At 37.9% G+C, this 25755-nt stretch overlaps 1 protein-coding gene and 1 pseudogene across 2 annotated transcripts in view; both read right to left on the bottom strand.

Annotated features, from left to right (window-relative positions):
* Positions 1 to 25755, bottom strand: part of ANTXR2 (ANTXR cell adhesion molecule 2) — a 160272-nt gene that overhangs the window by 83105 nt on the left and 51412 nt on the right. For both annotated transcript variants that reach the window (XM_066279857.1, XM_066279858.1), the window contains exon 12: positions 13311 to 13406. In XM_066279857.1, the coding sequence (XP_066135954.1) occupies positions 13311 to 13406 (96 nt within the window). The remainder of the gene's footprint in view (positions 1 to 13310; positions 13407 to 25755) is intronic.
* LOC136338596 (10 kDa heat shock protein, mitochondrial pseudogene) lies at positions 22270 to 22571 on the bottom strand (annotated as a pseudogene).

The following is a 25755-nucleotide window of genomic DNA, read 5'->3' as shown; positions in this document are numbered from 1 at the left end:
CCAGGCTGTGGCACAGAGATCCAAGCCGAGGAAAATCTGATCCTGTGGAAACCCGAGCAATACAAGATAACACTCGCGCCAAACCCAAACAAAGAAAGACAAGCGGAGTGGCCATTTTACCCGGTCTCCTGGTCGGTGCGCAGTTAGTGGGCGAGAATTTCTTCCTAGGCCCCGAGAGTGGGTGCCCGTTTTGCCCCACGGAGAGGCAGGATCAGAGGCCTTTCTGAGGGCCAAGGGCAGAGTCTCTGGGCAGCCCCAGCGCCCTGGGAAAGCCACGCACGGGAGGGAGTGAGAACTAATTCCAACGGTGGAGATTTTCCGTGCTGGAGGGTGTTTCACTCAGAGGGACACGCAGCCGGCCTCATATCCTGGTTTGCACGCGCAGATAAGGAGTGAGCAATTCCTCCGAGTGCCTCGGCAGTGCACGCCCGTGTTATCGCACAGAGGGGCAGAGTCAGGGGCCTTTGTGTGGGCCAAAGCGGAATCTCGAGCCGCCCCAGCGCCTTGCAAAAGCCGCTCACGGGGACGGAGCGAGACTCAATTCCAACGCTACAACTTTTCCATGCGGTTGGAGGTTTCACTCAGAGCGTCAGACTGCTGGCCGGATATCCTGGTCGCAGACAGTGAGTGAGAGTTTCCTCCAAGCGCCCCGGAAGTGGGTGCCCGCTTGTGTTACCGGACAGCGTGGTAGAGCCAGAGGTCTTTGAGTGGGCGGAAAGCCCGCCTGATTATGCTAGCAGCTCTGACTGACTGAGCCTTACCCAGAGCCCTGTGCTGAGTGGAAATAGAGTGGGGAGTTGCCAGCTCTTTCAGCCTCTTACTATCCAGGCAGAGGCAGCAGCAACCCCATAACTGGATTATCAGGCTACTAATTGAGGAAGGAAAGACTAGGAGAAAGGCTCCAGGAACATGGACTCTCTCACTGTCGGAGCCTATAAATGCTAATGAGCTTCGACTGCAAACGAGACTAAAGCACAATACATGACATTGCCATAGAGACTTATCAACTGCAAACCTCTACCTGAGCGTGCGAAAGGGGCAGAACCCGGGGTACACAGTCACCGACCAGGAAGAGGGAGAGAAAAGAAAAAGCAAGAAGATAACCTCTCAAAATCAAGAATAATCTGCAGACTTTATAACCTATCCCATTTTATTATATTTGTTCGTTTGTTTCTCTTATCTTCATTCTTGATACTTTTTTTTCCTCCTCCAATTTGGTCAATTAACTCTCTACCGGTCTTACTCTCTCCTCTCCTTGAACTACACTACCCATAAGTGTTACATCTCCCATTATCTTTTCTCTTCTCTTCCTTTCCCTCTATGAGGGTTGCACTCCAAAACCCTTAACTCTCTCTCTCTCTCTCCTTTCTTTTTTCTTCTTTTAGTGGTTCCTTCTTTTTTTCTCTCTCTCTCTTTCTTTTCTCCCTCTATATTAGTTTCTTCCTTTCTCTTTACATCTCCTCTCATTCAAACCTCAATAACAAACAAATTATCTTATCTGGGACTCAAACCTATGTTTGTGGCATTTTGGGGGGTTTTTACTTCACCTTTTTAACTCACTAGCAGTGCTCCCATCCCTGGCTCTCCATATTATCTAGTTCTTGTTCCACTAAATACAATAGCAATTTTTTAATTTGTCCCCCCATTTTTCCGTTTTCCTCTTATTCCTCTCATCATAACTCTTAGACAACCAACACCGAAAAGCAAATCATTTTATTCTTGACCCAAATTTTTTCCTTATTTGCTTTTTGTGGGTCCATACGCTCTTTTTTTTTTTCTCTTTTTTTTTTTTTTGCCCCTTTATTACTTTTCCCCAATTCAGGCCCTCCATCACAGGCATTGTTTGTTATAATTCACAGTCCACCACAAGATTTTCTCAAGAAAGAGGGGAGAGGAGAGGAGAAAAAAAAAGGAGGGGGGGAATAATTTCCTATTTTAAAAAATATTTATTTTATTTTATTTTTCTTTATTTCATTATTAATTTTTTAAAAAAAAACAACTCTTTTCGATTTTTTATTTTTTTATTTTTCTTTTAACTTTTTATTCTTTATTAAATCTCATTAATACTATCAACAAAACCACCCTCAGATGCCATTAAGGAAGAGAAAATCGAATATCATGGATACAAAAGAAAGAGAGGTTACACAGCTAGATGAGGAAAAATCTATGGAGAAAAAATTTAATATATTGGAAACCTTGGAGCTAAATGACAGAGAATTCAAGATAGAAATCCTAAAAATCCTCCGAGATATACAAGAAAACACAGAAAGGCAATTTAGGAAGCTCAGAAAACAACTCAATGAACACAAAGAATATATCTCCAAGGAAATTGAAACTATAAAAACAAATCAAACAGAGATAAAAAACTCAATTCACGAGCTGAAAAACGAAGTAACAAGCTTAGCTAATAGAACAGGTCAGATAGAAGAGAGGATTAGTGAAATAGAAGACAAGCAACTTGAGGCACAACAGAGAGAAGAAGAAAGAGACTCAAAAATTAAAAAAAATGAGATAGCCCTACAAGAATTATCTGACTCCATCAAAAAGAATAACATAAGAATAATAGGTATATCAGAGGGAGAAGAGAGAGAAAATGGAATGGAGAACATACTCAAACAAATAATAGATGAGAACTTCCCAAGCCTGTGGAAAGAACTAAAGCCTCAAGTTCAAGAAGCAAACAGAACTCCGAGTTTTCTTAACCCCAACAAACCTACTCCAAGGCATATCATAATGAAATTGACACAAACCAACAGCAAAGAAAAAATTCTCAAGGCAGCCAGGGAAAAGAAGAATACAACATATAAAGGAAGGCCCATTAGATTATCATCAGATTTCTCAGCAGAAACTCTACAAGCTAGAAGAGAGTGGACCCCAATATTTAAAGTCCTGAAAGAGAGGAACTTTCAGCCACAAATACTGTACCCATCAAAGCTATCCTTCAAATATGAAGGAGAAATAAAAACATTCACAGATACAGAAAAGATGAGGGAATTTATCATCAGAAAACCCCCACTCCAGGAATTACTAAAGGGGGTTCTCCAATCAGATACAAAGAACAAAAAAAAACAGAGCCACAAGTAAAAGCTCCAAGAAGAACACAATAAAACCAAATTTAAACTGTGACAACAATAAAAAGAAAGAGGGGGAGAAGATGGAGATTAACAGTAGCAAAGGACGATGGAGTGCAAAAGTACTCACAAAATAGTTCGCTACAATGAACAGGGTAGGGACCCTTTTCATTACTCAAAGGTAACCACCATTGAAAAAACCACCACAGAAGCACATGAGATAAAAAAGATAGCAACAGAGGAAAGATGTATGGAATACAACCAAATAAAAACAAAAGATAGAAAAACAAAAGAGAAGGATCAAACAAGAAACAAAACTAACAGAAAGCAAGATATAAAATGGCAATAGGGAACTCACAAGTATCAATAATTACACTAAATGTAAACGGATTAAACTCACCAATAAAAAGGCAAAGAGTAGCAGAATGGATTAAAAAAGAAAATCCAACTGTATGCTGCCTACAGGAAACTCATCTAAGTAACAAGGATAAAAACAAATTCAAAGTGAAAGGCTGGAAAACAATACTCCAAGCAAATAACATCCAAAAAAAAAGCAGGTGTAGCAATACTCATATCGGATAATGCTGACTACAAGACAGGAAAAGTACTCAGAGACAAAAATGGCCATTTCATAATGGCTAAGGGGACACTGAATCAAGAAGACATAACAATTCTTAATATATATGCACCAAACCAAGGAGCACCAAAATATATAAGACAGCTACTTATTGATCTTAAAACAAAAACTGACAAAAACACAATCATACTTGGAGACCTCAATACACCGCTGACGGCTCTAGATCGGTCATCCAAACAGAAAATCAATAAAGACATAGTGGCCTTAAACAAAACACTAGAGCACCTGGATATGATAGACATCTACAGGATCTTTCATCCCAAAGTGAGTGAGTATACATTTTTCTCCAGTGTACATGGATCATTCTCAAGAATTGACCATATGTTGGGCCACAAAAACAACATCAGCAAATTCAGAAAAATTGAAGTTGTACCAAGCATATTTTCTGATCATAAAACCTTGAAACTAGAATTCAACTGCAAAAAAGAGGAAAAAAATCCCACAAAAATGTGGAAACTAAACAACATACTTTTAAAAAATGAATGGGTCAAAGAAGAAATAAGTGCAGAGATCAAAAGATATATACAGACTAATGAAAATGACAATACGATATATCAGAATCTATGGGATGCAGCAAAAGCAGTGATAAGAGGGAAGTTCATATCACTTCAGGCATATATGAACAAAAAAGAGAGAGCCCAAGTGAACCACTTAACTTCACACCTTAAGGAACTAGAAAAAGAAGAACAAAGACAACCCAAAAGCAGCCGAAGAAAGGAGATAATAAAAATCAGAGCAGAAATAAATGAATTAGAGAACAGAAAATCTATAGAAAAAATTAATAGAACAAGGAGCTGGTTCTTTGAAAAGATCAACAAAATTGACAAACCCTTGGCAAGACTTACCAAGGAAAAAAGAGAAAGAACTCATATAAACAAAATCCAAAATGAAAGAGGAGAAATTACCATGGACACCGTAGATATACAAAGAATTATTGTAGAATACTATGAAAAACTTTATGCCACTAAATTCAACAACCTAGAAGAAATGGATAAATTCCTAGAAAAATACAACCTTCCTAGACTGAGTCAAGAAGAAGCAGAAAGCCTAAACAGACCTATCAGTAGAGAAGAAATAGAAAAAACCATTAAAAACCTCCCCCAAAATAAAAGTCCAGGCCCTGACGGCTATACCAGCGAATTTTATCAAACATTCAAAGAAGGCTTGGTTCCTATTCTACTCAAAGTCTTCCAAAAAATTGAAGAAGAAGCAATACTTCCAAACACATTTTATGAGGCCAACATAACCCTCATCCCAAAACCAGGCAAGGATGGCACAAAAAAAGAAAACTACACACCAATATCTCTAATGAATACAGATGCTAAAATACTAAACAAAATACTAGCAAATCGAATACAACAACATATTAAAAAAATAATACATCATGATCAAGTGGGATTCATCCCAGAATCTCAAGGATGGTTCAACATACGTAAAACGGTTAATGTAATACACCATATCAACAAAACAAAGAACAAAAACCACATGATCTTATCAATAGACGCAGAAAAGGCTTTCGATAAAATACAACACAATTTTATGTTTAAGACTCTCAACAAAATGGGTATAGAAGGAAAATATCTCAACATGATAAAGGCCATATATGATAAACCATCAGCTAACATCATATTAAATGGCACTAAACTGAAGGCTTTCCCCCTTAAATCAGGAACAAGACAGGGTTGTCCACTCTCTCCACTCTTATTTAATGTGGTACTAGAGGTTCTAGCCAGAGCAATCAGACAAGACAAAGAAATAAAAGGCATCCATATCGGAAAAGAAGAGTAAAGGTATCACTTTTTGCAGATGATATGATCCTATACATCGAAAACCCCAAAGAATCCACAAAAAGACTACTAGAAACAATAAGCCAGTAAGGTCGCAGGATACAAAATTAACATACAGAAGTCAATAGCCTTTCTATATGCCAACAATGAAACAATTCAGAACGAACTCAAAAGAATAATCCCCTTCACGATTGCAACAAAAAAAATAAAATACTTAGGAATAAACATAACAAAGAATGTAAAGGACTTATATAATAAAAACTATAAACCATTTTTAAGGGAAATTGAAAAAGATATAATGAGATGGAAGAATATACCTTGTTCTTGGCTAGGAAGAATAAATATAATCAAGATGGCTATATTACCCAAAGCAATATACAAATTTAATGCAATTCCCATCAAACTTCCAATGACATTTTTTAAAGAAATAGAGCAAAAAATCATCAGATTTATATGGAACTATAAAAAACCCCGAATAGCCAAAGCAATCCTAAAGAAAAAGAATGAAGCTGGGGGCATTACAATACCTGACTTCAAACTCTATTATAGGGCCACGACAATCAAAACAGCATGGTATTGGCAGAAAAATAGACACTCAGACCAATGGAACAGAATAGAAAGTCCAGAAATAAAACCACATATATATAGTCAAATAATTTTTGATAAAGGGGCCAACAACACACAATGGAGAAAAGAAAGCCTCTTCAATAAATGGTGCTGGGAAAACTGGAAAGCCACATGCAAAAGAATGAAACTGGACTACAGTCTCTCCCCCTGTACAAAAATTAACTCAAAATGAATCAAAGATCTAAACATAAGACCTGAAACAATTAAGTACATAGAAGAAGACATAGGTACTCAACTCATGGACCTGGGTTTTAAAGAGCATTTTATGAATTTGACTCCAATGGCAAGAGAAGTGAAGGCAAAAATTAATGAATGGGACTACATCAGACTCAGAAGTTTTTGCTCAGCAAGATAAACTGATAACAAAATAAACAGAAAGCCAACTAAATGGGAAATGATATTTTCAAACAACAGCTTTGTATATTTTGGCCTAATATCCAAAATATACAAAGAACTCATAAAACTCAACAACAAACAAACAAACAATCCAATAAAAAATGGGAAGAGGATATGAATAGACACTTCTCCCAGGAAGAAATACAAATGGCCAACAGATATATGAAAAGATGCTCATCTTCTTTAGCTATTAGAGAAATGTAAATCAAAACGGCAATGAGATACCACCTCACACCTGTTCGATTAGCTGTTATTAGCAAGTCAGGTAATAGCAAATGTTGGAGAGGCTGTGGAGAAAAAGGAACCCTCATACACTGTTGGTGGGTATGTAAAGTAGTACAACCATTATGGAAGAAAGTATGGTGGTTCCTCAAAAAACTGAAAATAGAACTACCTTATGACCCAGCAATCCCTCTACTGGGTATATATCCCCAAAACTCAGAAACATTGATACGTAAAGACACATGCAGCCCCATGTTTATTGCAGCATTGTTCACAGTGGCCAGGACATGGAAACAACCAAAAAGCCCATCAATAGATGACTGGATAAAGAAGATGTGGCACATATACACTATGGAATACTACTCAGCCATAAGAAATGATGACATCAGAACATTTACAGCAAAATGGTGGGATCTTGATAACATGATACGAAGCGAAATAAGTAAATCAGAAAAAAACAGGAACTGTATTATTCCATACGTAGGTGGGACATAATAGTGAAACTAAGAGACATTGATAAGAGTGTGGTGGTTACGGGGGGGAGGGGGGAATGGGAGAGGGATAGGGAGTGGGGAGGGGCACAAAGAAAACAAGATAGAAGGTGACAGAGGACAATCTGACTTTGGGTGGTGGGTATGCAACATAATTGAACGACAAGATAACCTGGACTTGTTATCTTTGAATATATGTATCCTGATTTATTGATGTCACCCCATTAAAAAAATAAAATTATTAAAAAAAATAAAATAAAATAAAATTTTAATATGAAATATTCTAGAGAGGATGTTTATGACTTTGATGTGTTTCCTGTTCCTGATACTAAATTGGTTCAGCCAAGGAGATATATGTCAGTTTCATAGACACAGTATTTAGTTCAATGTTCATTGTTTTTCCTTTCCTTGTAGAGTAAAAAGTCCACATCTAGCTTTCAAGTTACTTGATGGTTCAGCATCTAAATATGAATGGAATCTTGCTGGCTTCTTCCAACAAATAAGAAGCACCCTGGCCAGGCAGCTCAGTTGGTTAGAGTAGTATCCCTGTAACGCCAAGGTTGTGAGTTCAATCTCCAGTCAGGGCACATACAAGAATCAATCAGTGAATGTATAAATAAATGGAACAATAAATCAATGTTTCTCTCTCTCTCTTTCTCTATCTCTCTCAAAATAAATAAAGAAGAAAAAGAAGAAGAAGAAGAAGAAGAAGAAGAAGAAGAAGAAGAAGAAGAAGCACCTTGAGAAAGCTGTGATTCTAATAACACATATACCTTGGATACCTCTAAAATTTTAAAACTGTTCTTCCAAAACTTCCTTGTCATTTACAAGTAGTAAGCAAATTCTACTCAATATACAAAGCATTATGCATATTTACTTTATAATTACCCAAAACAAAACAGAATGATCATTTTAATTTTAAAGAATGCATATTAATTTTAGTAGTCTTAGAACCACTGCAAACTTTTTGAAGACAATGTCATTGTCTCCCATCTTACAACCTTTTGTATACTCCATGTACAGTTTTTATCATGAGTCTATATGAAAATATATTCCACAAACATCCTCAAATCAATAGCCCTAAGTAGTGATTTCCAACCCTGAGGAGTATCAGAACCATCCAAGGACTATATTGGTTACTTAGTATTGCTCTGTCAAATTGCCATAAACTTAGTGGCATAAATAACAGAATTTTATTTTCTTATGGTAGTGGAGGTCAGAAGTCTGAACTAAGGCTTACAAGGCTAAAATGAGGTGTTGGCATAACTGGTTCCTTCTGCAGGCTGCACAGGTACATCTGCTCCTTTCCTTGTCCAGCATCTGGTAGCCATCAGCATTCCCTGGCTAGTAGCTGCATCATTCCAATCTCAGCCTCTGAAGTCACACTGCTTTCTCCCCTTCTGTAAACTAACCTCCCTCACTGTACCTCTAATGAGGATACTTGCAATTGCAGTTAGAACCCACTTAAATTATACTGGATAATATCTCAAGATCCTTAATTTAACCACATCCTTTTTCCCATGTAAGATAACATTTAGTTTCTAGGAACTCATCTAGATAACGTTAGAGTTCATTATTCAGCCTCCCACATAGGCCTTTCCAAACAGCTTTGATCCCTGGAGATATCTCACCGGGCTCCATTCCTTCCCCTCAGGGAAAAGAACCACCATTGGAAATCTGACAACCACTGCGCTAAGAGCCTTCAGGTACAACAAACAAACAAATAACAATGACAAAAACCCCACAAAACTGAGACTCAGACTCGCTGTCTAAAATATAAGTAATAACACTGTCATATTTGAGTCATTATTACATATCATAAAATTTTAATCTCTAAACAATGAATACTTAAATCATTTCATAACATATTTTCATGAAATATGAAATGATTGAATGAAGTATGGGTGACAAATATTGAGGCCTCTGTTCAGGGTTTTTTTTCCCCAGGCTCTCTATCTGGTAAGAGCTCCTGAGCATATGACTCCCAAAGAGGTGAATCCCAGGCCTAACTGAATGTGCGGAAAACAGATATTTTAGGCTGTTCAGTTGAAAGATTAGCTTTAAATCTCTAACCTTGATACTTAAATCACACTGAAACAAAAAGAAGTTTGTACAACAGCAAGCTGAAATAAATGTATTTTCTTCTCCCATTAAAAAGTAATATTATGGCCCTGGCCAGTTGGCTCAGTGGTAGAGCGTCGGCCTGGTGTGCGGAAGTCCCGGGTTCGATTTCTGGCCAGGGCACACAGGAGAAGCGCCCATCTGCTTCTCCACCCCTCCCCCTCTCCTTCCTTTCTGTCTCTCTCTTCCCCTCCCGGAGCCAAGGCTCCATTGGAGCAAAGATGGCCCAGGCACTGGGGATGGCTCCATGGCCTCTGCCTCAGGCACTAGAGTACCTCTGGTCACAACAGAGCAATGCCCCAGATGGGCAGAGCATCGTCCCCTGTTGGGCATGCTGGGTGGATCCCGGTTGGGTGCATGCGGGAGTCTGTTTGACTGCCTCCCCATTTCTAGCTTCAGAAAAATACAAAATAAATAAATAAAGTAATAAAGTAATATTACTGTTAACAATAGTCAAAGTCAAATTGATTTCTAAATTAATGCTTCAATTATTTAACTAACCACATTCTAATGCCAGCATATATTCTCTATGAGGAACAAAATAAAATCAATATCCTGCAGTTGTACTACAACACCTGGTACAACACTAAAGGCATTTTATTTTTCCACAAGGTTAGTCTCCTTTGGCCCTTCTTTTCACATCACATCTTCATTTCCCTCTGGCTCACAGAGCCTCTGTTGTACTCCAACTGCCCACACGTTGTTAGAGCGCCTGCGCTTCAGCCATATCTAATGTGCACTATCTGCCAGTAGCTTTCCGTTTCAATTGTAGGTGGAACTGAATTTACACAGAATTAATCCCTGCCAAGACCAGATCACTAACCAAGAAGCAAGCAGAGAGTCTTTTTTTTTGTTTGTTTTTTTAACTGATTTTAGCAAGAGGGAAAGGAAGAGAAAGAGAGACAGGAACGTCAACCTGTTCCAGTGTGTGTGCCCTGAACAGGATCGAACTGCAACTTCTGTGCTTCAGAACAATGCTCTAAACAGCTGAGCATCTGGCCATGGTAAGCAGAGCTTTTTTCAGGGGGTTATACTGATCAAATCCCTCCAGTGGCTCCTCATCATCCCTGAAGTGAGTTCAAACCTCCAAAAAGACACAGGAAGCCCTCCCTAATGGGGTTCATGCCTAAATCCCCAAAGATCTTTCACTGCTCCCTGTCACCGGCAGGCGAGGCCTCCGTCGGCCCTCCTAAAGCATGCCTGAGTAACTCCTGATTCTGCACGCACTTCCTCTGAAATGTCCTTGATTAACTGCTGCCAGTTTAGTCATTATCCGAAGCTCAGTCTGGAGTCAGCAGCTTAATCAGGTTTCTCCGAAACAGCCCCTTAACTCGAGCAGATTCTCAACAGCCCCTTAACTCGAGCAGATTCTCTCCCTCCGGGTTCTCACTGCTCTTCACCCTGTTGCTGTTGGACACTCCTGACCCTCCATTGACGTGTTCCCACCGCTCTGTGTGTTTATGTTAACATGTGAGTTTCCACATTATATTATAATCATTTTAGTACCCCCCAGTTTCTAGAACAGTACTGGCACATATTAGCTTGCTAAGGGACAGATGCAGAACTTTGTTTTACCTTCTCTCTGCTTTTAAATTAGGAACAATCTGCTGTGAATCATTCATACCTAGCTCATACACAGGGCTAGCTGCCCTCTAAATCTATATTTCTAAATGTAAAATAGAAGTGGTTCTCTCTGTTAAATAAGATGCAGAAACTAGTAAGCATTCATGATGTTCCTGAGGATTGGAAGCCCTCACAGCCTGAAAACACACCTTAAAGGTATACTAGGCCTGACATCAGGAAATACACTCCATGTGCAGTCTGTAGAATCCTAGGGTTAGAATGGATATATTCTCATGACTTGATGACTGACTCCTCTCCACCAAACCTCTTGAAGAATCCTATTTCAGTTTTTGCAAGTATCTTTTAAAAAATATATACTTGGACACTTTTGAGCCTACTGATCAACAATATGTGAAATTGCAAAGTTATGAAGGAAGAAAATCTACCACTGGAAAGTTTAAAATTAAAAAAAGAAAGAGAGTACAAATCACTTTAAGGCAGTGGTCCTCAACTTTTTTTGGGCCACGGACCAGTTTAACGTCAAAAAATATTTTCACGGACCGGCCTTTAGGGTGGGACAGATAAATGTATCACGTGAGCAAGACAAGCATCAAGAGTGAGTCTTAGAAGGATGTAACAGAGGGAATCTGGTCATTTTAAAAAAATAAAACATCGTTCAGACTTAAATATAAATAAAATGGAAATAACGTAAGTTATTTATTCTTTCTCTGCAGACCAGTACTAAATGGCTCACGAACCGGTACCGGTCCGCGGCCCAGGGTTTGGGGACCACTGCTTTAAGGCACAGTTTGCTTTTTAATTTGAGACTCAAGATTGCTTGCCACCCTAAACTAGTCACATCTAGGAAAACCAAGATTACAACAGGAAGCCGTTTGTGCAAAAATTGCTAAAGCAGGAAATTGGTTATTTCAGTAAAAATACAAGACACTTGTCTCTACTGTTGTTTAAATCTGTGCCTCCTCCATGGGTCAGGTGCTCTGAGATAAGAATTATAAAGTTTCCTCATAAAAGCAGACTGAAGTTCAATTAATAACGAATGCAGAACTAATACAAAAAGCACTGTCTGATGTTACAAGGAACCTAAACTTCCTTGATTTAGAAGATGGGGGAAACGCCATCTAGTAATATTATATAGAACAATTCTGTGATCTAGGGAATACAAAGTTCTACATAATGTGCTAACAATAGAAGAAATATCAAAATAAGTAGTAGGCATACTTTGAAAAGTGCTTCTTCAAGATAATCTTTTTTTCTATGATACCTGAAAAATCCTAATTGGATTGCTTGAAATCTGCGGATATTTATTACTCAACAGTGCATCCTGTGCTAGGTGGAATTACAGCCCCACAAAGATGTGCAAACTCTTAATTCCCGGGGACTGTGACTAAATTGCTTTAAAGGCAAAGGGACTTTGCAGATGTGATGAAGAGAAAAAGACACTGAGATGTGAGATTATCCTATCCAAGTGGCCGATCTAATCAGATGGTTCCTTAACATCAGAGGTCCTGTGCCAGCTGGTTCAGAGTCAGAGGGAGATGTGACTACAGGAAATGGCAGAAGTGATGCAACCTTGCCTGCTGTGAAGTTCAAAAGGAGGGGCCCTTGAGGTAATGAGTGCTGGTGGCCTCTAGCAGCTGGAAACAGATCCTCCTCTGGAGCATTACCAGAGGGATGTATCCATGCTGATACGCTTTAGCCCAGTTTAGACCATTGAGACCCGTGCTGGACCTGTGATTACCTCATGGCTAGATTATAAATCTGCATTGCTTTAAACTAAGCCACCAAATGTGTGGCAATTTGTTACAGCAGCAACAAAAAATCAACATGCACCCATATTCTTTCAGAGGTTTTACTCAAACATGAAAAATGATGCAAACTAAAACCAACTGTCATAACTTCAAAGGTGATTGTTTAACAGATACCCTAACATTTGCACATGATTTATTTCTAAAGTGTTTTTCTAAGAGGCAAACAGAGAAGGTGCTGAAATAGATCTGTCAAAGAGATAATGAAAGAGGCAGTAAGCACTTGAAAAAACACTGGCAGATTATCAACCTCTTCCAACAAATACAGTAGAAAATATCATTCCATTTAAACTGAAAAACTTTTATCCCCATGACCTCTCTTACCTTCCTTCCCTCTTCTTTCAAGGCTGATTTTGAAGTATTTCTAGATGAAGTTTTATAATAAATATTTATTGGCATGCATATTTCCTAGAATTGACTATAGTGATAAAAATTATTAAGACTCAGTTTGCTCACTGAAACTTTGCCATTGTTGAACAATGTAGCATTGATTCACATTTCAGGCCTTATTTACATCCCACTGGTTAAAAAAAAAAAAAAAAGTAGGACTGAAAATCCTTCTTACTCACCACTTTGCAGCAAAGGGGCCAAAACCACCACATCAAACCAATGCCCAAGAGGAGCAGTAACACCAAAATAGCAATGATGGCTGCAATTCCATTAGACTGGAGTAGGAGGAAACAAAAACAAGGTGGTCAGCAAAGCTAAGGGTCAAATCCCTGTGGACGAAAAAGGGGCCACATACTAAACCTGACAAGCTCAAGGGACGCCTGCATGGTGGCCTTACAAACTCAGAAACTAAAAGTAACCACATAGGATGTTCTGAACATAAAAATTCCTAACTAATAGCAGGTCATTGTGGGTAGTCCTGTCCTAGGCCTGTAGCTTCCTTGACAAAGGTCAATCTTTATCTCAAGTGAGCCTGTCTATTGTCTTTGTACAGCTAAGATAACAGACCCTGGGAATGTCAGAGTAATCTCCTTTTCCAGGCGCCTCTGGCACACCCACTCCTGAAAATGTTATTGATGTCTTGTTCCTTGTTCCCAGCCTACCTACCATCTTTGTGCTGTAAATATTGATTATTAACTATCCTGTGTCTCTCTGTTTTACATTTTATCAAACCCCAGAGATTTCCCCACTTTGCTTTCCGCACCCCCTTAATCCACCAACAGTGGATTTCATGTAACTCTCTTTAGGTTTTCTTTAATTCTAATGCATAAAATTAACTGAAAAACTGCCATTTTCCACAGCATTTTCTCAATTCATTGAGATTTTGTTTCCCAGCAATGCCATCACTTTGGTTCAAATAAATTTTTAACAATTCTCAACAAGTTTGGATATTTTCTATGTCGACACCCAATATACATTATTTTTGAGGAAACACCAGAAAATAATACAGGGAGTACAATAACATCAAGCCAGATTTCTACTATATTTCTTTAAATTCTTTCAATTGTAAAAATTATTTTATATTCTATTTCATATATGTTATTAAAAGGCAATTAATAATAAATACAAAATCTTTCAAAGTGTTAGAGATTGTTTTAAATTATGCCTTCAAGGAATGTAGAAAAAATCACCATTTGGGGTTACAGAAATGGTCCTTATAGTCCCTTTCTCTCATCTCTAAGAGAGAATTATTTTGTTTATAAGCATAACTATCTCTAAGAAGAATTTATGCAGAATTTCCCCAGATTTCTGAAGATGGAACACTATTTACTTTATATATGATATTTAATAACAGAACAGATGACTATCAAAAATCACCAAGGTGACAAATAAAAAATAGTGGTTCTTGTTAGCAAATGGTATACCCACATGAATGTAAAAATGCAATCTCATGCATTTATGTATCATAAAATCTCTGTTGGCAGTTCAGACACTACCTCCACAAAGCCACAATGATGTTCTTTTACTTCCTAATGCAGAACACCTATAGCCCAAAGGCCCTGCTCTGGGCTCTGCCTCCAACCCCCTTCATCTAGAAACCACCTATTCATTCTACAAAGCTCAGCTGAAGCCACATCCCCAGGAAGCTTTCCCTTCACCCTCTGGCTAGAAATGCTCCTCCTTATACTATAATGTATAGTTCTCTATACTTTAATCTTTAGTACTATCAAAATTTGTTTATTTGTTTATGAATAACTGTGATTATTTATTTAATTCTTTTTTCTCACACAATCCATTGTGAGCTCTAAGAAGATAGGAGCTAGCTCCAACCCACTTATCAATGTTTATTCCATACTTGGCTATTTACTGAGAGAATGAACTCTGAAGAAATAAGGCTGCAAAAGCCACAAACACAAAGAAGAGTGTTTAATGAATTTTTAACATAGATCTAAGGCTTCTAAGGGAACAAGGTGTCTCTCCTAACCCACTTGGTGAGATCCCCAGTAATAATGTCTTATTTTGTTATGCTTTAAGGAAAGAATCAGGGAAGAAAAATCATAAATCAATAAGTTTCTGGGTAAAAACTTGGGACTTTATAAGGCAGATTTTCAGAGATACATTTCCTGTCATTCAATACAAATGAGAAGTAGAAGCCCAGAACTCAGGTTGAGAGCCACACTTATCCCAAGGGTTGATAGAAGGTTAGGGGAGGGGGAGCAACAAAGAACCTACCAGTATCCATTTTAGAATGTCATTGTATTAAAAAGTATGAGGAAATAGAGGCCCTGAGAAATTAAACAATTTGCTTAATATCAACCTCTATGCTAATCCACAAACTAAGAAAGCCAGTTGTTCCCAAAGCAACAAACTGTGGAAAAACCATGATTATTAAATCTCTCTTAGAAAATCACTTTGCACATTAACATAGTTATAAAGCTCTGAATGGTTTTGGAGTAAAGAAGTCCAACTTAATATCAGCACAGAACCATTTTTTTTTCTCATAACATTTCAATAGCCTACAGAACCAGGATTCCCTAGAATCTACTTTGGAAAACATATTGATCAAAGCTAAGAAGCATTCTGATGTTTAAGTGAAAATGGTAGTGGCATTTAATTAGAAAATTTTATAATGGAAATTGAAGTGTAATACATGATGATCTATACATAAAAACAGATAATAATCTTTATGTAAATAGTTATTTGTAAATAACTGAAAAAAGAAGGTAGTTTTCAAAAGTATTAGCAAGGAAGTGCTAACAAAATATACTTGGTTTAGTTAATCTGAAGAAATCTTGAAATGACATTTCCTGTATCTTCTGTTAGTATCACAATGAAAAAGGAAGAAAGAGAAATTACTACATAGTGGCTTGGAAACTGTCTCAAAACCAATTTTCAAAGATATTTACTATTAGCAGACTTTCAGTTTTAATAAATCCATTACAAAATAACTTAAAACAATTCTCAGGGAGACTGGGTGAAAAAGATGAAGGGGTTAATAAATACAAATTGGTAGATACAAAACACTCACAGGGATACAACATACAGCATAGAGAATGTAGTCAATAATACTGTAATAACTATGTATGGTGCCAGGTGGGCACTGGAAATAACAGGGGGATCATTTTGTAAAGTATATGATTGTCTAAACACTATGCTGTACACCTGAAACTAATACAAAATAATACTGAAAGTAAACATGTAATTGAAAAATAAAATTAAAATATATATATACATGTATATATCAGAGCAACACAGACCATGAAACATTAAATACTTTCAGAAATTTTCAAGAAAAGATTAGGAATCGAGTATACATGAACAATTAAAGCTATCATTTGTTTTCTGATTTTGTATCTGGATGGAAGAGGGAATAACTATGGAAGCTACTTTTGTAGCTGATGTTAGGTTGCAAATTAACCAAAACAAACATCAACAAAATATCAAAAAAATCTTTGATAATTTCATTTAATTTATCTTTCAGAAGATTACAGAAATAACTACAAAAAATTCACATATCCACACTATCTTCACAGAGCTCTATCATCTACTATTCTTAAGGTATAATATTTATTATGATAATTACCATAAAGAATTACTTAAAATAAAAAATAATAAGGCATGTACACATCTAGGAACTTCTTGGTGTAGAGTTAGGGAGAATGAAAATGAAGGTAAGCTCGCCTGAACAGGCAGTGGTGCAGTGGATAGAACGTTCGACTGGGATGCGGAGGACCCAGGTTAGAGACCCCCAGTCACAAGCTTGAGCGCGGGCTCATCTGGCTTGAGCAAAAGCTCACCAGCTTGGATCCAAGGTTGCTGGCTCAAGCAAGGGGTTACTCGGTCTGCTGAAGGCCCGCGGTCAGGGCACATATGAGAAAGCAATCAATGAACAACTAAGGTGTTGCAACGCGCAATGAAAAACTAAAAATTGATGCTTCTCATCTCTCTCTGTTCCTGTCTGTCTGTCCCTATCTATCCCTCTCTCTGACTTCTCTGACTCTCTCTCTGTCCGTGTGTGTGTGTGTGTGTGTGTGTGTGTGTGTGTGTGTGTAAGCTCAACATTTGGTTACTGATATCTCTTAAACATCTTAATAAGTGTCTTGTACATAGAAAGGTGTGTGTGTGTGTGTGTGTGTGTGTGTGTGTGTGTGTGTAAGAGAGAGAGAGAGAGAGAGAGAGAAGAGAAAAAATAAATACTTTTAGAGAAATCTCCCCGGCAAATATTTAAACTCTCTTACAAGCAAAGAAAATTCAGATATACATCATGTTACTTAGGAAAATACTCAAAGTACATCTTTCTACACAGAATTCTAAACATTCATGAAAAAAAAATCATGCAGCTCTCCACAGGTTTGATTATGCTCAGCTCTAAAATCCAGGCAATTAGGAATAATAACAGGAAAAGAATGGCAAAGAAAAATCTGTGAGATGCTATGAATAAATGTTGTCAAGTGTATACATCTATGATCCCACCTTCAAATATAAAGTCTTATATAAGATACACCCAATCCGTGTATCTGCATGGAATGAATCAGTCAGACCTCCCCTGCACGAGGCTCTAGCTGTAGCACTCGTGGAAACTGCTCTCCATTTGGCTGTGCTATACAACTTTAAAAAGGGTTCTATGAACACCTGGCTTCCTTTCCTAGAGTTCAAACCCTGTGTTCAGAAATAAGGACATGCAACTAGAGGGTGTGAGTCTGCTGAAAGTTTAGGGATCAGTTTTTCTTTCTATGAATGTGTCACAAGTAGGAAATTTGGAAAATCGTACTGACAGAATATAAAATAGATGGGCTGGGCATGATGGGCAGTTAAATTTTTTGATTTTCTCTCTAAAAAAAAAATGCCCCTATTAGGAACAGTGACAAAACTCTATGTATGTCCAGCATTATATACATTAAGTATAACATTATTATCTCAACTAACTCCAAAGATTTGTCTAAAATAAAATTAAAACAAAAATACATACTTTCTAAAGAGCTACCAACCTAATCTTTACCATATTTAAGCAGAGCATGATGGAAGATAGGAAAGAGGAAGCAAAGAATTTATTGCAATCTGAACTTGCTATAAAGGTATGAAACCCAGTCCCAGACACTAGCTCAGTTAACGGAATACAAATTCAGACTTTCTGGAGCCCTTATCAGAGCATGAAAGCCTTCAGCCATGAAAGGGAAATAATTTCATTGTTCACATAGCTTTATAAACAAATTAAGGAAAGGTCAAACACATAGACTTCAGTCCTTTGAGCAGATACCATGCTGCAAACTACAGACTTTGAGAGGAAGAGGAAACTAGATATGATTACACATAGATCTGTATCATAAGCAGAAACTAAACGCCTCTCATTTCTGGTTGGCATGCCTCTGTTGAAATGCTAGTCGGTTTTAAATAGGCACCAAAGTTATAATGCCAGACGACAGGTCTTCATGAAGCCCACAAGTTAGTTGGAGAAACAAACCTTGAACAAATAATTATAAATGTAAATATTATGGGAGAAAACTACAATAGAAACAGGTCAAACTGGGACGACCCTGCTTTAGGGTTCCAAGAAAACCGCCTTAAGGAAGTAAAAGCCCAGGGAAGGAGTGGGCGCAGAATTAGTGGCTTCAGCTGAAGAAAAGATATGAAACACAAATTTCTAAAAAGCAGTAATTCTCTTTATTACAGAAGAAATTGGTCATTTGTTAAATGACCTTTAATAGGCCATTTGTTGGATCAATTTTTTTCTAACAGTTGTTTTCAACAAGTAGCATTTTCAGCTATCTAAGGAAACTAGGATATAAAGTTAACTGAAGAGTCTAGTTAGCAACTCAGTACCCAGATGTTGGTCAAGGCCATGAAGCCAAAACTCTTTTAAGGGTGAACTAGGGATATATCTGAACATTGAACTTGATATTAAGGTAGAAGAAATATAGTTGAACTTCCTCTGCATCTAATTTCCTTTATTTCATTAAAAGCAAGTTATAATGTACAAACACTCTGCCAATATAACTGCAATTCTAGCTAAGAGTATATAAAACTATAAGAACAACACAGAGTCACTACTGTACTTCCAAGATAACTACAGGAAGGAGGAATCACTCAAAAATTTCAAAACTGCCTCAGGAACATGTTTCACTCTACTTAGAAAATAATAACAACAATCATGTTAAAAAATAAAATAGAACTAGACAGGGGGAAAAAAAGTTTCCACAATTTTGTTTTTATAAATTTAGATTTAGGGGAAAAGGATAACCTGAAATAGGTGACAATTTCATTTACTGGATTCTTTTGGAATATTTCATACAGGAATTAGCAAACTACGGCCCAAGATAATCAACACACTATTTCATAAGACCTCTGACAAGTTAAGAAAAACATTTTTATAGTATTTCATAGCTGAAAAAAATCTAAAGAATATATTTCAAGAAATTCAAGTTTTAGTGTACATAATTGTGTTGGACACAGCCACGCCCACTTGTTTACAGAAGTTTATAGCTGCTTTTGCACAAAATAGCAGCATTAAGTAGTTTTGACAGAAACAGTACAGCCTCCAAAGCTCGAAATGCTTACTATCTCACTTAAAAAAGTTTGCCAGCCTATTTTATAAAGATCAATTTAGGATGTGGATACAAATGGCAGATTGTGCAAGTGTCCAGGCTCGGGGGAAGCAGGCTTAGGTTCAATTCTCAATTCTAATCTTTACTCATCTGGGAAACTGAACTAATAACTTAAGCTTCGGAGCCTCCAGATTCCAAGTCCCCCCCTCTCTCCGCTGCAGTGAGGGCTGAAATCAACACATCTTCTGCTCACCAAGCCATGTGCCTCTGCTGAAGGTTGGGTTGACCTAATAGAAAAAGTACTTTCTAACATGACTGCATAAATGTGTACGAACAATTGGCAATGGCTTTCTATTCCTTAGTTTGCTCATCTATAAAATAAAGGTAATAAGAAGAGCCTACATAAGGTCATAAGGGATTAACACATACATAGTACTCAGCACAGTGTCTTGCACTTAATACATGCTCAGTAAACATGTTCTTGGTATTAGTCCAAGTGGGTCAGAAGAAGAGCAGTGGTCCCAAAGGGTGAAAAAAGACATCTTAAACTCTTTTTTTTAAACAGAGACACATGGAGAAGATCTGAAATAGAAGAGAAATGACTGCCTAAATAAATACACTCTTCGGACTCTAATCTTAAAACCTTCCACTTAAACCTTAGTTTCTGCATTCTTAAACTAGATATACAGCTACTTTCATTCATTCATTTAACAAGTAATTTTGGAGCATGAGCACTGTGCAAGGACCAGGCACTGGGAAGGGTCAGTGAGAGAGGCACAAGCTCTGCCATCAACATCTCAGGACTGCTGGGAAAGGCCCAGAAATGAACAGGAAGTGACAACTCAATAACATAACGGTCTTAGCAGGACTAAACCCAGATGTTCTTGGAACACAGAGAGAGGCTTCTTTATTTGTGGGATTGCCACAAGGATTAATCAATTGCTAAAATAATAAAGTTTTATTTTGTTTGGCTTTCAAATGCCAAACAAAATCCCAAAACATCACCCTATAATCAATAATATTACTAAATGTGTCTCAGCTCATTATCACATCTGAATATGCCGAAAAGACTGGATATCAATTAAATACAATGCCCAGGTATTAGTCATAACATTTCCCACTGTCTCCTTCTATTTTGAAAAGAGATTGAATGCATACATCAGCAGGTACAACTCGTCGGCTCCAGGCTCACTTTTTATATCTTCTACAAAACTGGAGTATTACTACCACACACAGAGGAATTTGAGTTTAAATATAAAATAATTAAATGAGGAAAAAGAATATTCTTTAATTATTATCAATATAAGGGGGATTACATTATTTATTATACTATAATAATCAGTATAATAATAAAATGTACACGAAAGGCCACAAATCCTCAACCTGAGCAAAGCATCAAGGTCACTGTGACCCCGGACCTTTCTCTCTCAGCTCTCTGAGACACCGGATGCTGCCTTCCTTCCATTTAGAATCCCTTCTTCCTTTGGCTCCTTGACATGGTAAGTGTCCGAGCTGTTCCATTTGTTGAGCTGTTTCTCTCTAATTCACTTCACTTACTCTATTGACCAAGACTACTTTATATTTTTCTTCAGCTTGATTAAAATTTAAACAGCTTTCTTCTGAACTATAGGTCTCTGACCTCCTTTTTTTAAGAAATCTATTTTGGAAAATTTATAATTGTGAAATCTTTCTCTGCTGCTTTGAAATGTATATAAATTTCCTTTAAAGTCACTTCCCAGTTTTACAGACCCCAAGGGCAATGTCTTTCCTGATCTGAAAGCCACCCTTTGAATGTCATCATCACAGAAGGTGGTGTCCCATCTCCCAGGCTCTGTGGGATGGTAGGAACCTAACTTTGAATGGTGCTTTGCTCCAAGGTTTAATACTACCTTCTGTCAGGAAGATAGAAAAAAGATTACTCTTCCTTCAGGTAAGGCCAAACAGCAGATATAGGTGTCTGTAATTCCTTGCATCCCGGCACTTAAAAACTCTCCAGCCATTTGTCCCATCAGAGCTAAGTTCAATCTATTATAATAGTCTTGAATAAGATCTTTTTCCACTTAACTTTGTGCACTGTAATTTTTCTTTATCACCATGTATTCCTCCCATTTCAAGAAAGAAGAAAAGGGAAGGAGAGAAGAAAGGGAAAAGAAGAGAGAAGAAAAGGAAGGAAGGAAGGAAGGAAGGAGGGAAGGAAGGAAGGAAGGAAGGAAGGAAGGAAGGAAGGAAGGAAGGAAGGAAGGAAGGAAGGAAGGGAGGGAGGGAGGGAGGGAGGAAGGAAGGAAGGAAAGAGGGAAGGAGAGAGGAAGGGAGGGAGGGAAGGAGGGAGACATCATTATAGATATCTTTTCCTCAATCAAAGTATATTTTGAAATTAAAATGGCAGAGAAAGCAATTTCAGAATAAAAATAATCTTTCAAGTTGAATAAACCTAGCATTATAAAACATATAACCTCTTTTTATTCCTGTTTTATTAGTTTGGATATCATTAGTTTATTATAAAAGATAGACATAGAAATTATTTACATGATGAATGATTTCAGAACTTCAGTGGAATGGGCAACTTCACATGGTGCCATTTCAGTAGTGACTCATTTCAGTCTACATACTTTCCAAGAATGTCACCATTTCTAAGTAAGAAATAATCTTTGTCATCCAAAATTATTTTGGTGTCTCCATATTCTGGGGGAAGTACTTTATCTCCAACTCTCATGCTTACTGGTTAAATCTCTCCACCCTTTACTGTTCGGTCTAATAGCAAGTACTATTATAGTAGTAATACTTAACCTTGAGACTTTTCTGGATACATATTGTCTCCCTTAGTTACAGTTTTAGCTGTACTCATTGGAATGAATAATCAAAGAGAGGAAGATAATTTCTAAATGCCTGTTCTGCCATGATTCCACTGCAGAAGTTAGTACCCTGCTCTCGTAAGGCAGCCACAATTGGGACACACAGATTGGTCCTTGGGACATGAATGTGGAAGATTTTCTTTCCTTTGTTCATTTCAACACTGACATCTCTGTGTACTAGTGTTTAGAAAATACAGACCTGTAGGATAAACTCAATTTTTTTTTAAGCCAGAGAGAAAGACAGACAGACAGACAGACAGAAAGGGAGAGAGGTAAGAAGCATCAACTCATACTTGCAGCACTTTAGTTCTTCATTGATTGCTTTCTCATCTGTGCTTTTGACTGTGCTGAGCCAGTGACCCCTTGTTTATGTCAGTAACCTCGGGGTTTCGAACCTGGGTCCTCAGTGTCACAGGCTGATGATCTATCCACTGCACCACTAATTATATAGTCAGGCCCCCAATTTTTTTATAGGCTCTTGATAATCTGATCTAAATTTTCTATTTCCAAGCTTTCTTTCCACTATTTTCACTTTAATTAAAGATATCTATTCTCACGCCTGACCTGTGGTGGTGCAGTGGATAAAGCATTGACCTGGAATGCTGAGGTCACCGGTTCAAAACCCTGGGCTTGCCTGGTCAAGGCGCATATGGGAGTTGATGCTTCTTGCTCCTCCCCCCTTCCCTCTCTCTCTCTCTCTCTCTCTCTCTCTTCTCTAAAATGAATAAATAAAAATAATTTTAAAAAATTAAAAATATTCTCTTTACTTAAAAAAAAAGATATCTACTCTTGGTTTCTATTTGCTATTTATCTGTAAAATGTTTTCCCCTCTTGTCTCCTTTCATAACCTAATTTATCTTGGTTCCTCCACAAAAAACAAAACATTTCTCTGGTACCCTTTCACTTCCTGTGTTATCTCCTGAAAGTTTTTTTTTAAATCAGATGGAAATTGTTTGACCATATTATTCCATACAACTCCCTTCCAAATGTGCACCTCCAATCCAGATCTTTCTCTAAAACTCCAGACTTGTATATTCAATTCCCTTTCTGAAATTTCCACTGAGATGACTGTAAACTTCTTTTATTCAACATTTTCAAAACAGATATCTTCATTTTCTTCCAAAAACTGCTCTACCTGAAGACAACCCATCCTAGTTGCTCAAGTGAAAAAGCTTGAAACCATTCTTTTTCCTTTTTTTTAATTGAGAGGAGGGGAGATAGACAGACTCCCACATGCATCCCAGCCAGGATCCACCAGGGAACCTTAGTCTGGGGCCAATGCTCAAATCAACCAAGCTATTCTCAGTGCCTGGCATGATGCTTGAACCAATTGAGCTACTGACTGAGAAAGAAAACAAGAGAGAAGAGGGCGAGGGAGAGGGAGAGAAGCAGATGGTCACTTCCCATGTGTGCCCTGACTAGGGATTGAAGCCAGGACATCTGCACAACAGGTCGATGCTCTATCTTAGCCAACCGGCCAGGGCCCTTGAAACTATTCTTAATGTCTTTTTCTCACACCCACATATAATCTGTTTAGGCATCCATCCCATGAGCCCCACCTTAAAAAAAAATATTTAAATTCAATTGAAGAACTTCTCACCATCTCCACTGCCATCTCCATAGTGGAGCCACACTCCCCTCACCAAGGTTACTGAAACAGCCACAGAATTAGTCTCCCTTATTTCCATTTTGGCCCCTACATGCAAAGTCTATTTTTACAGAAGATCCAGAATGATTCTTTTAAAAACATTAAGTCACCTTCCAGTGACTCCCTGTTTCACTCAGAAGAAAAACTCAAGTCTTTACAAAGACTTACAAAACCTCACATAATCTGTCTCCCTCCCTCACTCTCTCCTGCTCATCTCAGGACGCCTACTGCCTCCAACAACTTCCAACTCCAAAGTCGCTACCTTGCTATTCTTTAAACTTACCAGACACAGTCCCACCTGAGGCTTGTTCTAGCTGTTCACTCTGCATGAAACACTCTTCCCTTGATGATCTTCAGAGCTCATTCCCTCACTTTCCTTAAGTATTTTCTCTCGTCTCTTTTTAATGAAAGTTACTTTGATCCCTTATTTATTTATTTATTTATTTATTTATTTATTTATTTATTTATTTATTTTCTGAAGTTGGAAATGGGGAGGCAGTCAGACAGACTCCCGCATGCGCCCAACCGGGATCCACCCGGCATGCCCACCAGGGGGTGATGATCTGCCGATCTGGGGTGTCGCTCTGTTGCAACCAGAGCCATTCTAGCACCTGAGGCAGAGGCCACAGAGCCATCCTCAGCGCCCGGGCCAACTTTGCTCCAATGGAGCCCTGGCTGCGGGAGGGGAAGAGAGAGACAGAGAGGAAGGAGAGGGGGAGGGGTGGAGAAGCAGATGGGAGCTTCTCCTGTGTGCCCTGGCCGGGAATCAAATCCGGGACTCCTGCACACCAGGCCGACACTCTACCACTGAGCAAACCGGCCAGGGCTGATCCCTTATTTAATATCACAACTTGTCCTTTAACTCACTCTCCATCTATGACACAACCAATGTCCTTTTTTCTGAAATCACCTTACTTTTAAACCACCTTAAGTCACAGTATGTTTTTCTGAGAACTAGCAAGATCTAGAAGACTTTCTTAAAGCATAAAACTCATAAATTCCAGGTGACTCATTTAACTGGAGCATTCCTGCACACTGCAATCATACATAGGATATAGACAAGGTTTGTTTTCTTACTTTCATGAAAAACAGATGAAAAAAAGACAGATCAGGAAGAAGAATAAAAAAAAATGCCATTTCAGTGAGATAAATACTGACTAACTATACACCACAAGTGATTGTAACACCAACCACATCCTGAGGGACCAAAAAACTTAGAAATTGCAACATCCACAAAACCTACAAATTACAAATTGAATTACAGATGAACAGGGGGGGAAAGCTAGCTATTTTCAAAACAGAAACAAGTTTTAATAGAGAGCTATCCAAAAAAATTCTGTAGTCCATACAGATGCTTGTTTTCCCTGCGATGTTTACTTACAATGAGAAATACAACTATCTCTTTACAGATAATAATTGAGTTATTTTGCTTGTTTCCTGGAGAAAGAATGTCTCTCAAAAGACTAAAATATAAAACTAATTGACTGTTCAAATGATGTGCAGATGTTTATCCAAAATCTATGCATTTGTGTTGATCAATGTCAACTTATTAAATTTAATTTTCTATGAAACCATGAGATGT

The sequence above is a fragment of the Saccopteryx bilineata genome, chromosome 5, assembly GCF_036850765.1.
Source record: "Saccopteryx bilineata isolate mSacBil1 chromosome 5, mSacBil1_pri_phased_curated, whole genome shotgun sequence".
Lineage (NCBI taxonomy): Eukaryota > Metazoa > Chordata > Mammalia > Chiroptera > Emballonuridae > Saccopteryx > Saccopteryx bilineata.
Note: the sequence above shows the minus strand (reverse complement) of the source record. Positions and strands in the feature narration are given on the sequence as shown.